General features: G+C 42.0%; 1 protein-coding gene across 1 annotated transcript in view; it reads left to right on the plus strand.

Moving 5' to 3' along the window:
• Positions 1 to 12,934, plus strand: part of tnmd (tenomodulin) — a 76,310-nt gene that overhangs the window by 54,464 nt on the left and 8,912 nt on the right. Inside the window, exons 4-6 of the mRNA XM_055927242.1 lie at positions 2,954 to 3,061; positions 9,814 to 9,976; positions 10,104 to 10,210. Coding sequence (XP_055783217.1) covers positions 2,954 to 3,061; positions 9,814 to 9,976; positions 10,104 to 10,210 — 378 coding nt within the window. The remainder of the gene's footprint in view (positions 1 to 2,953; positions 3,062 to 9,813; positions 9,977 to 10,103; positions 10,211 to 12,934) is intronic.

The raw sequence follows: 12,934 nt of genomic DNA on the forward strand, positions 1-12,934 counted from the left end.
CACCCTGTCTTTGTCAGAGGTGAAGTTAGCGGGGTGATGGTCTATGTACAGGTTACACTGCATGAGAAATCCTTGACATTTCCCTGGGGATCCGTGGTATTTATTAGGCATGGATATGGGGGAGATGAACGAGAGGAGGCTGTGGCACCTGATATCGGTGAAGCAGGAATGGACTGGTGAAGGAGGTCGCAATTCATTCCTCCTCTCTGGCCAGACGTAGCTGCAGCTCCGCTGAATCAATCTGTCGTTTCTGGTGAGGTATTCTATAATGAAAGCGATGGGAGACAGAGAGCTGGTTTCAAGCGCAGGGAGTAGCAGGTGTTTATTGTAAATGACCACAGGAGGAGGTTCTGAACTTACGTCAATATTACACGTAAGCTAACAGTTACAGAAATCAGGAATGCAGACAGGTTATATCTATCTGAGCTACTGTGTCCAACACACCACCACCTGCTGTTATGTTGAGCACCTACTGACCAAAAAAAGGATGTCATTATGATATTTTTTCCCCAATGACATGTATTGCTAAAATAAAGGTTTAAGGAAATACAGGTATGCACCACATTACTACAAGACAGAACAGCTCAATCAAGAATGATGGTATTGTAAGTATAAAAGCAAAGCTTACTTTCATTTAATACAAAAAAAGCATGAAAGGTAGCATAATGGGCTAATGTCTTACTGTGGTGTGTGAAGAATCCAATAATTTACCTTGTATACAGTACAAATCATATTATTGTGGAAGCACCTTCTCTCAGAGTATGAATTAGGCTGTTTGAGAAGTTTGAATCCTAACCAACCTGCCTACACAAAGTTTGAAGTGCAATACCAACATAGCTACTGAAGTAAGTGTTCGAGCATGGGTGGAATAGGCACTGTGGTGCTCATGTGAATTTTTTGGCTTCAGACCATGCCTATTCTCACTTAAAACATGTTTTTTTGTTTTTAATATTTAATGGCATGGGTTTAGGTCCACCTTTCAGAAGAGCTGAGGGGAGAGTTTGCGGTTAATCATTTTTATAATTATTTAAATAAAAGTAGAATGAGCACCCTGAGCTTCCATGTTTGTTTCCTCAACACGTCACCTGACACTCAACAGACGCAGGAAGACACGAGAATATAGAGCCCAAGTGACAATGTATTTGTATGTATTAAGGATCCCCACTAGGCCAGCAACATTAAGGCAGTTATATCCAATTTAAAATATTACATGGCATTACATTTCATAACACTTTTCACACGTTAAGTGTGTTTCCTCAGGCCACTACTCTACTACCACATATCTACAATACAAAATCCATGTGTACGTGTGTGTAGAGTGTGTGTCTTATCATGTGTATGATTGATGATTGATTGATTGGTACAGCATCCCCTAACCTTTCTATGCAATGGCGATGCAACAGGCCCTCCAATCAAATCATTGTTCAGTTGGAATGCTCAAAGCTGTCGGTGTATGTGTAGCATGTTTAATTGGGGAGAATAGCGAGCCGGTATTTTGACGTGGTTTTATAAGCCCGCATCTTTTTCCCATTTCTTATCCCCGTAATGATGTGTCTTTTCTTCATTTTCTGGTTGACCAATCCCGGTAATCATTGCATCTCATCACGAGAATGTCCTTTCCCTCTCTCTGTAGCGGCACTCGCCATTACAGTAAATTAAACAGGCTCATCACAATAAAGTCAGGCATAAACATTATGCTTTTGTGTCGCCGGCTATTATTGCCTTGTTTTTTTCCCTCGCAGATGAAATTATACACAAGGGGATTATGACAGGGGGATTATGACAGGATTATGACAGGGGGATTATGACGGGGAGATTATAACAGGTGTTGCTTCATATCGTGTAGTCATGTGTGGCGTCTAGAGACAAGTGGAGAAAAGTGTCTGTATTACTGAGTTAACACTGATTTAAAGAAGATGTCAGAAATTCATCAGAGCTCTGTGCCATTTAGATGCAATTCAATTCTGATTGTATCAAGTCCATTTTCATGCTACCACTTATCGTAATACAATGTGAAGGCAGGCGTTGCCGGTAAAGATCCAGCAGTCTATTGTCATATGCTGATGACTCTATGTTATTCTATGGTAGCCCTAGAGACAGCAGACAATCTGATATATGGTACCCCTAGAGACGGCAGACAATCTGATATATGGTAGCCCTAGAGACGCCAGACAATCTGATATATGGTAGCCCTAGAGACGCCAGACAATCTGATATGCTTTCCTGGGGTTTCAAACTTATACCGGCAGAACTACTTTGTCGAACAGAGAATGGCACACAGAAAGACAATTAACAGATATGTCTGCTTTGTTGAAATAGGCTTTCTCCGGTCGTCAAATTGAAAAGACCCTGAATTCCACACAGTGGAGGATCGTCAATGGCGCTGAAGGGAGTGGCTCTTCACTTGGCTGAACAGATTAAGAGAGTGACAGGGACCTATGACTGACCAATTCAGCCGGGGCAGCCTCCGTAGAGACACCTGATGCATTCCAAATCACACCCTATTCCCTATATAGTGCATTACTATAGGCCCTGGTCAAAGGCAGTGCACTGTACAGAATAAGGAATAGGGTGGGATTTGGGGTGCAACTGCTGCTTTGCCCTCTGACATGTCGCTTGACTCTCCTGCTGGAGACATCCCTCTATGAAGTATTGTTTAGTTAGGAAGAACCCCTCGTTCTTTACTCACAGTCTCTTCTAAAAGGTTTGTGTTGTAGGTGCCGAGCTGTCTTTGAACTGTGATTTACTAGAAAATTAAAGAAGATAAAGAAGATGGAAAGTACCTTTGCACACTCATTACATTCTAACTTCTCTTAGTTGTTAAGAGCTTAGATTTTTCTTCAAGAGACTGAAGAAACTTTTTGAAAAATGATATCGCCCTGGCGCTTAGCTGTTCCACATCACAGATGAAATAATGATAATTATTATTCCTTCTCTCTTTTTTCCCTCAAAGGGAATCACAGGGATCTGGTTCGCCAAACACCAGCGGTGTTACATCAAGACCCAGACCACAGAGCTTCCCAAAGTGACAGAGGTGGTGACAGTGGACACAGAGCTACTGGTATATCTGCATCTCTCTGACTCACTCTCTCTGTGTGTGTGTGTGTGTGTGTGTGTGTGTGTGTGTGTGTGTGTGTGTGTGTGTGTGTGTGTGTGTGTGTGTGCGTGTGTGCGTGTGTGCGTGTGTGCGTGTGTGCGTGTGCGCGTGTGCGCGTGTGTGTGTCTCCCTCCCTCCCTCTCTCTACCACAGGAAACTATCATGCATTTTGCAAGGGTAGTTGGAATAAACAGAGAAGAGTAGTCAGAGAGCAGAGCACAAACACTCACCCTGACCATCCAATCTTCTCTGCCCTCCGCCACTGAAAAAGAAACTCCAGTCTGAAAGCTGCCCACATATCAAATGGTGTTTGCTGCCAATCTTGAACTAATATAAATATTTAATTGTCCTCTTGAAAGGCTTGACCCAAATAGCCTAAAGGGGGGAGTGTGAGAGAGAAAGAAGGGTCTGAGGAAGAGGTATAGCATTCATCTCACCTCTCCCAGCCCAATAGCCTTATGTGACATTTGGCGAGAATGATGGGCGAAATTCTATCAATCAAAATATCTAACTTCTTGGTGCCACAGTACAATTCACAGTGCAAAAAAAGTGTTTGTGTTTTTTTAAAGAATCCCTTACTTAATATATTCAGCCTCTACCATTCTCCACTCTCAATATTTTCAGCCTCTACCATTCTCCACCGTTAATATTTTTAACCTCTAGCATTCTTCACTCTAAATATTTTGAGTCTTTACCATTCTAGACTCTCAATATTTTCATCCTCTACCATTCTCCACTCTCAATATTTTCAGCCTGTACCATTCTAGATTCTCAATATTTTCAACCACTAGCCTTCTCCACTCTCAATATTTTCAGCCTTTACCATTCTCCACTCTCAATATTTTCCTCCTCTACCATCCTCCACTTTCATTTCCATTTTACACATGGCTCCAACGGATCTGGGAAATATCATAACGCTCTTCCCTGGTCCATCATTTAAAAAATACAATATATTATGTTGGTACATTGTCATGCCAAGTAAGTCACAGATATCCCTTTCTGACTTTAAGAACACAAGCTGTTTAGACAAAGAACCAGACTGCATCCCCTTCTCCCTCATCTTTATAATGTCTGGTCCATGTTTCCAGATACTAATTGCCCAGTGCACCATATGTTCCTGCCATTTTGCAGCGGGTGGAAAAAGTAGCCAATTGTCATACTTGAATAAAAGTAAAGATACCTTAATAGAAAATGACTCAAGTAAAAGTGAAAGCCATCCAGTAAAATACTACTTGAGTAAAAGTCTAAAATCATTTGGTTTTACATATACCTACTGTAAATCAAATCAAATCAAATTATATTTGTCACATACACATGGTTAGCAAATATTAATGCGAGTGTAGCGAAATGCTTGTGCTTCTAGTTCTGACAATGAAGTAATAACCAACGAGTAATATAACCTAACAATTCCACAACTACTACCTTATACACACAAGTGTAAAGGGATAAAGAATATGTACATAAAGACACATGAATAAGTGATGGTACAGAACAGCTTAGGAAAGATGAAGTAGATGGTATCGAGTACAGTATATACATATGAGATGAGTAATGTAGGGTATGTAAACATAAAAGTGGCATAGTTTAAAGTGGCTAGTGATACATGTATTACATAAAGATGGCAAGATGCAGTAGATGATATAGAGTACAGTATATACATATACATTATATTAAGTGGCATTGTTTAAAGTGGCTAATGATACATTTTTGATCAATTCCCATCAATTTCCATTGTTAAAGTGAGCTGGAGTTGAGTCAGTATGTTGGCAGCAGCCACTCAATGTTAGTGGTGGCTGTTTAACAGTCTGATGGCCTTGAGATAGAAGCTGTTTTTCAGTCTCTCGGTCCCTGCTTTGATGCACCTGTACTGACCTCGCCTTGTGGATGATAGCGGGGTGAACAGGCAGTGGCTCGGGTGGTTGTTGTCCTTGACATCGGGTGGTGTAGGTGTCCTGGAGGGCAGGTAGTTTGCCCCCAGTGATGCATTGTGCAGACCTCATTACCCTCTGGAGAGCCTTCCGGTTGTGGGCGGAGCAGTTGCCGTACCAGGCGGTGATACAGCCCGACAGGATGCTCTCGATTGTGCATCTGTAGAAGTTTGTGAGTGCTTTTGGTGACAAGCCGAATTTCTTTAGCCTCCTGAGGTTGAAGAGGAGCTGCTGCGCCTTCTTCACAAAGCTGTCTGTGTGGGTGGACCCATTCAGTTTTTCCGTGATGTGTACGCCGAGGAACTTAAAACTTACTACCCTCTCCACTACTGTCCCGTCGATGTGGATAGGGGGGTGCTCCCTCTGCTGTTTCCTGAAGTCCACAATCATCACCTGTAAGTATCAAAAGTAAAACCATAAAACATTTCAAATTCCCTATATTAAGCAAACTAGACGGCACAATTTTCTTGTTTTTATTTTGTTTGCAGATAGCCAGAGGCACACTCCAACACTCAGACATAATTGACAAAAGAACAATGTGTGTTTAGTCTGCCAGATCTGAGGCAGTAGGGATGAACAGGGATGTTCTCTTGATACAGTAAGTGTGTGTATTGGACCATTTTCCTGTTCTGCTAAGTATTCAAAATGTAACGAATACTTTTGGGTGTCAGGGAAAATGTATGGAGTAAAAAGTATATTATTTTCTTTAGGAATGTATAGAAGTAAAAGTTGTCAAAAAATATAGATATTAAAGTCAAGTACAGATACCCCCAAATACGACTTAAGTAGTACTTTAAAGTATTTTTACTTACGTACTTTACACCACTGCCATTTTGGTCTTCTTTTGTCCATTGTCAAACCTAATTAGACTTCTCTGTTAAACCTTAATTCACAGCTGTGGAATCAATCAGATAGGGGTCTTGTCTTTGGTGAGGAGGAGGCAGGGGAGAAACTGCTCCAGAGGTGCTCCAGAGGATAGGGAAAGACACAAGGCTGCATTGATGCACAAGCACACATGTGCATGTACAAAAGGTTAGCTCACAATCACACTGGATTGGTGAAGACCAAGTCCCATAATATGCACACTGATCCATTGCCTTTTAACTGAGGAAATGTCAAGTTATGACACCCTAAAGTACAATGTGCTGTGCAGTGCATTTGTTAATAAAAAAACATTTGTTAATGTATTTGTTAACTATCAATGCATTGTAATTATTAAGTTATTATAAATGTTGTCAATGTATTTTTTGATCCTTTACTCATGTTTGTTTATTTTGTTTTGTTTTTTTATAATCTGTTTCTTATTTTCCATAAGATAATGTACTCATGTTAACTACTACATTAGCTCATTGTAAAGTATTACCGGTATTGTATAACACACAGTGGTACTGAACTACTTTATTGGGATAGCATGTCAGGGACTTGAAGACCTCTCTGACCTATGACCTCTTGTAGACTTCCTCTACATTAGAAAATAGAACGTGATCTACTGTCATTCAGAATCAACCCACCCATGGCCTGTGAGGCCTCTGTCTCACAGACAAGTCTCCCTTGAGGTTCTGACTGTGTTACTACCGTGTGAACCACAGAGGGGTTGAAGAGAAAACAGTAATGGTTTTGCTGCTGCTCCAAGCCTGCGGGCTATGTGAACGTGGGCTCAGCGCGGGGTGTCTGGAGCCTCAGATTCTCAGAGGCCAGGTGAAAACAATGCAGCCGGTGGAGAAACTGCGAGAAGCTGATAAGGAAATTAAGCACCCGGGGAGTTGAACCAGGTGACAAACATGAATTGTTTGCCACCTGTATTTTCGGCCATTTTCAATGTGTTCCTCATATGAAATGATGGGAGGCTGTAATCCCTAAGCCTCCCTACAGTTTCCTCCAATGTTGAAGCGATGAAATTGCTGTTGTCCTCCTTCTTCAGACAGTAAAACAGTGTCATAGGATCCCTTCTTGCTCTTCGGGGGAACCACTTAATATGTACGGCCACAACCAGCCTAGCTGGCAAGCCAGAACCTCCCACTCAGATAAAAACCACAAACAAATGCCATACCATGCATGCAAAACAACACATTCTTGGAATGATATGTACTGTAGGTGAATGTCATATTACTAAAACAAAAAGCTGTATGTCATTTTGAACACACAAATAATGAACATTATGAAAAGTGTGCAATGTCTGTTCAGTATGGGAGACAGCCAGATGGGAAGTAATGTTATATACAGTCTTATGATATCATGAGAAAATGTTCATTGATCCACGACAAACACAAGTGACCTAAGTATGTCACAAAACAAATGCTGCACCCTTAGGACATTATAGCAAGACAGGGCAAGTGTATGTTCTTTACAGTATGACACTAATTGTGTGTGGAATGTACTTACATAGGCTCAAAGTTACAATGAATACATTATATTAGTCTGACACCCAATACAAAATGTATTTACTTTGTCCAATATTATATAGATACAAAACAGCTTAAATTACGATATAACTTCATGATAAAAAAATGTAGCTCTAAAATCATAATCACGTTGACTTTGTAGTGGTCAAATAGCCTTTTTCAATCCCTATTCCACACTAGCCATGATCAATTTAGCCTTCAGGATTGTGGTTATCTTCCTTATTGGTCTTGTTTCTCAACTGGTCAGTCTGTGTCCTGACCTCCACTTACTCATTTCGGGGAGGTTTGCTTAGTTGCTCGGCTTCAATGGTTCTGAGGTCCAATTAGGCAGGTCTGTTTGTGTTTCCTGGCCTTCATTTTAATGTCTGTAGTTCAGGGGGAGTGAGCCCCCTAGTCCTCCTTTGAGTCATCATTAGCTTAGCCCGATATGGACCAGGCTAAACATTTGCTGAAAAGAGTGAGAGCAAACTGTGTCAAAGGCTTGGTGTCTTGGCAGCTTAGCTAAGCACTGACACAGGCAGCTAGCGCTTGAGTAGCCACGCCGCTACGCGTTCTTTCATCTGGCCAGAACGAGGTGCGAGTTCATCTCCACAGGGTCACTGGCATCATGTCACTTCACAACAAACAGTTCGAGCGAGACAGCAGCATGGGCAGTAAATTCAAATAAAGCAAGAATCGGCAAGGTGTGAGGAAGAAAGGGAGGGAGAGTCGAGAGTGCACAACCTAATATAAATGATACCAGCGGTTCCAACCATAGCCCGGGGATCCTTCATCAAGCTCAACTAATGTGCAATTAAGCTTCAAACCGGGAGAGAATCACCTTGTAAAAACATTTGTCAAGTAAACTGTTTTGCTGTTCTCTCCAGCCGCTAATTAACGAGGCACTGGGAAGAGGGGTTTGTTTGCCGACATATTTACATATACATAAAGAAACAAATATCAGGCATCGCCAAAAGCCCCTTTCATACATCTATATTAGATAGCAGTGACATGCATTCCCTATCATTAAGCAATAATAGTTTACTTTACAGCTCATGAACTACAGTATGAACAAATGAAGCACGTCGCTGAGCTGAATGCAGTAGGAGGGGATGGGGGAGGACGCTATGCTTATTATTGTGGCTGCTGTATTTTAATGATATTGCGGCCTTTCACCGTACAATAAAGTATAAAGCACTAGAAAGTCATTTCAAAGTCAAATTTATGCCGTCGTTGGATTCCTGCGTTATCGGCGGGCAGAAAGGGCTGCCTGGAGGCCTGAGAGGAAGAAACAGAGAACGAGCAGGAGACTAGGAGGTAGGAAGTGGCAGTGCTCCCAGTGGACAATAAAGGGTGATGAATAAAAGGACATGGCCAGGGCTTGTGTGCTGTGGCTCTGGGGAGAGAGGGCTGAGAATGCAGAGGGTACAGAACTGAGGGTGTGTGTGTGTGTGTGTGTGTGTGTGTGTGTGTGTGTGTGTGTGTGTGTGTGTGTGTGTGTGTGTGTGTGTGTGTGTGTGTGTGTGTGTGTGTGTGTGTGTGTGTGTGTGTGTGTGTGTGTGTGTGTGTGTGTGTGTGTGTGTGTGTTCTTGGGCTCTGACAGGTGTGTGTGGAGGAGGGTGTTTGTGCGTGCGTGCCTGCGGCCATGTATATGTGTGTGTGTGTGTGTGTACTTGTTTTCCTACCTTATCAGGATTCCAATGTCCTAACAATTCACCCGAATGTCCTGACAAGGTACGAAAACAATAACTTTTTTGAAAAGGCAGGACTTTCTTCATGTCCTGAATTTGTTCAAATGATATTTTAAGCTTAAGGTTTGTTTTTTATTTTACATTTATTTAACTAGGCAAGTCAGTTAAGAACAAATTCGTATTTACAACGACAGCCTACCACGGCCAAACCCAGGCTGGGCCAATTGTGCGCTGACCTATGGGACTCCCAATCACAGCCGGATGTGATAGAGCCTGGATTCAAACCAGGGACTCTAGTAATGCCTCTAGCACTGAGATGCAGTGCCTTAGACCGCTGTGCCAAAGGGTTATGGTTAAAGGGATACCGGTTTGAAGGAAGTTAGAGTTAGATTCGTGAGCCAATGGATGCAAGCAGATACCCACAGACTTCCAGTCATTGCGCTAACGCTAGTTAGGAATTGCGCAAGCGCTAGTTATCAACTTTCTTCCTTATCACTAAGGTTAGGGTTAAGGATAGAGTTAGGTTTAGAGTTTTTGGGGTTCGGGTTAAGGTTAGGGTTAGGGTTAGGTTAAGGGTTAGGGGTTATGGAAAATAAGATTTTTCATGGTCAAACATTTTTACTCCCCAAAGATTTCACGAAAATGAAGATGTTTGTGCGTGTGTGTGTGCGTGTGCGTGTGCGTGTGTGCATGTGCGTGTTTGCTTTCCCTGACAGGTGGGTGAGACAGAGGGCATAGACATGCAGGTGATGGAGGACTCCCAGGTGTGGGTGCCTGCCGAGGAGCCCATCGCTAACCCAGCCTTCCTCCTCAACTCCAAGATCTGGGAGATATGCCAGGAGCTGCCCATCCACTGGATCCATCCCTCCCCCATGAGAGGTACAGGGCACCGGGGCCTCTCCACCCCCTCCTTCACATCACCTCAAACAGGAAAAACAGACGTTTCTGCTGTGATCCAGTAAAGTACATCAACAGCTGTTCTGTGTACTTCCTCCTTTTGGTGCAGATGCTGAGTTCCACGAGGTGGAGGATGAGGAGGACATACCTGATGCTGAGGTCAGAGGTAACCGCGTCGCTCGTGACGTCCTGGACCAGGTTCCTGTCAACGACTACGTATGTACTATACTGGGGCTGCATCTGACATGGCACCCTATTCCCTATATAGTGCACTAGGGCCAAAGTATTGCAGTACATAGGGCCTACACAGCAACCCGGGAACATTCCCAGAACATTAGCTAAGATTCCCATTAAGTTAGGGTTTTATTTATTTTTTATTAAAAATGAAGGATCCTTGGAATGTTCTCCTAACATTCATTTAAATGTTGTGCATAACATCTGTAACAACCATTACAGAACCTTCCCCAAAAGTTCTCATTAAGTTCCCAGGTAATGTAATAACACAACGTACCAGTAACGTTTTCCCAGCAAACCAAAATTGGTTCTGTGAAAGTTCCCAAAACAGTTGTTAGGTTGTGGCAATTATTCTCATAACACAAAAACGTTCCATTCTTGGTGATGATTATAGAATGTTTGTATAAAACATTCTCTTGATGTTGCAAGAACATTCCTAGAACACATTTAATCTGTTCGTTAAAGGTTCCCAGAATGTTTCATTGGGTTGTTCATTGTTTCAGTCTGGTGGGAACATTGTGGGGACATCACAAAAGATATGTTCCCAAAACACAAAAACTGTCCAGTTCTGCGGATGATTCGACAATGTTTATTTTAGGGTGCAAAAAACATTCACATGTGCCTCCCGAGTGGCACAGCAGTCTAAGGCACTGCATTTTATTGTGCTAAAGGCATCACTATAGATCCGGGTTCGATCCCGGAATGTGTCGTAGCCGCCCGCGACCAGGAGACCCATGTGGCGGTTTACAATTGGCCAAGCATCATCCGGGTTAGGGGAGGGTTTGGCCTGCTGGGATATCCTTGTCCCGCTCTAGCGACTCCTTGTGGCTGCCGGGCACATGCACGCTGGCTTCGGTCGCCAACACATTGGTGTGGATGGCTTCCGGATTAGGTGGGCAGTGTGTCAAGAAGCAGTGCGGCTTGGCGGTCGTGTTTCGGAGGACACATGGCTCTCGACCTTCTCTTCTCCGAGTCCGTACGGGAGTTGCAGCAATGGGACAAGACTGTAGCTACCAATTGGATATCACGAAAAAGTTAAAAAATATATATATATAATTTATTTTCGCCCGATGTTACAAGACCGTTCCCAGAATGTTTAATTTGGTTGTGGTAATAACATTGTGGGGACATGAGAAGAGATATGTTCCCAAAACAAAATAACTGTCCAGTTGTGCTGACATTCAGATAATGTTTTATCAGGGTGCACAAAACATTCCGTTGATATTGGAAGTATGTTGACAGAACAGCCTTTCTGAGTTCTTTAAAGGTTCCCATTACAAGAGATAGGTTCCCAAAACACAAAATATACTTAGTTGTAAAGACATTCATACAATGTTTAACCCAGGTTGCACAGGACAAAAAAATACAGTGTTGCAAGTACACAGCCTATATGGGAGGATGGGACACTTTTTAGAAATCAGAAATTGTGTTCTGTGTCCTGATTGAGCATTTGACTGATAAACCAACAGGGGCACAGCTATCCCCTGGTGCAGCGGGTTAATGATCTTGCTGCAGATCTGAAAAGTGTAGGTTCCACATATTCTTTATTAACCGTGTTTCTTTTTTTTTAACTAGAGGCTCATATATATACTCTACTAAAAGAGAGGATGTCTTCATTTCGTCCAGATTTATAAATCCAGTCAGAAATGCAGAATTTAGACTAACTGTAAAAAATTCAACATCGTGTAAAAATATACTGTTCAACTTTATTTTTTTAAGTATTCCTACTTTGAGACGCTTGATATGGTCCTGCCTGGCTTATTTTTTACGATCTGAAAAACAGCACTCATGGTCTTGGATACCTTGTAAATATGGGCCCAGAAGTATGCAGCATATTAAGTGGATGGGTGAAGCGGTGGTGAGTAACGTTCTTGCAATAACAGGCTAATGTTTTATAAAAACATTCTATAATCATCACCAAGACTGGAAAGTTTTTGAGAACAACTTTCATAGATCCAATTTTTGTTTGCTGGTTATAGGGCATCCGAAATCCGACACCCTATTCCCTATATAGTGAACTAGGTCAAAAGTACAGTGCCTTCACATATTGACTTATTACACATTTTGCTGTGCTACAGCCTGAATTCAAAATGGATTAAATAGATTTTTCTCTCATCCATCTACACAAATTTGCTCATTTGTTTTAAATTAAATACAGAAATATCTAATTTACTTAAGTATTGACACCCCTGAATCAATACTTTGTAGCTGCAATTACATCTGTGAGTCTTTTTGGGTACGCCTCTAAGAGCTTTGCACACCTGGATTGTACAATATTCGCCCATTATTCTTTAAAAAAATTATTCAAGCTCTAAAAAGTTCATTGTTGATCTTTGCTAGACAGACATTTTCAAGTCTTGCCCTAGATTTTCAAGCCGATTTATGTCAAAACTGTAACTAGGCTACTCAGGAACATTCAATGGTGTCTTGGTAAGCAACTCCAGTGTAGATTTGGCCTTGTGTTTTAGGTTATTATCCTGCTGAAAGGTGAATTTGTCTCCAAGTGTATGTTGGAGTGACTACAATGTTGTTGACCCGTACTCATTTACTCCTATCACAACCATTAAGTTCTGAAACTGTTTGAAAATCTCCATTGGCCTCATGGTGAAATCCTGAGCAGTTTCCTTTCTCACCGGCAACTGAGTTAGGAAGGACGCCTGTATCTTTGTAGTGACTGGGTGTATTGATATTAGAGGTCGACCGATT

The sequence above is a fragment of the Salvelinus fontinalis genome, chromosome 6 (assembly GCF_029448725.1).
Source record: "Salvelinus fontinalis isolate EN_2023a chromosome 6, ASM2944872v1, whole genome shotgun sequence".
Lineage (NCBI taxonomy): Eukaryota > Metazoa > Chordata > Actinopteri > Salmoniformes > Salmonidae > Salvelinus > Salvelinus fontinalis.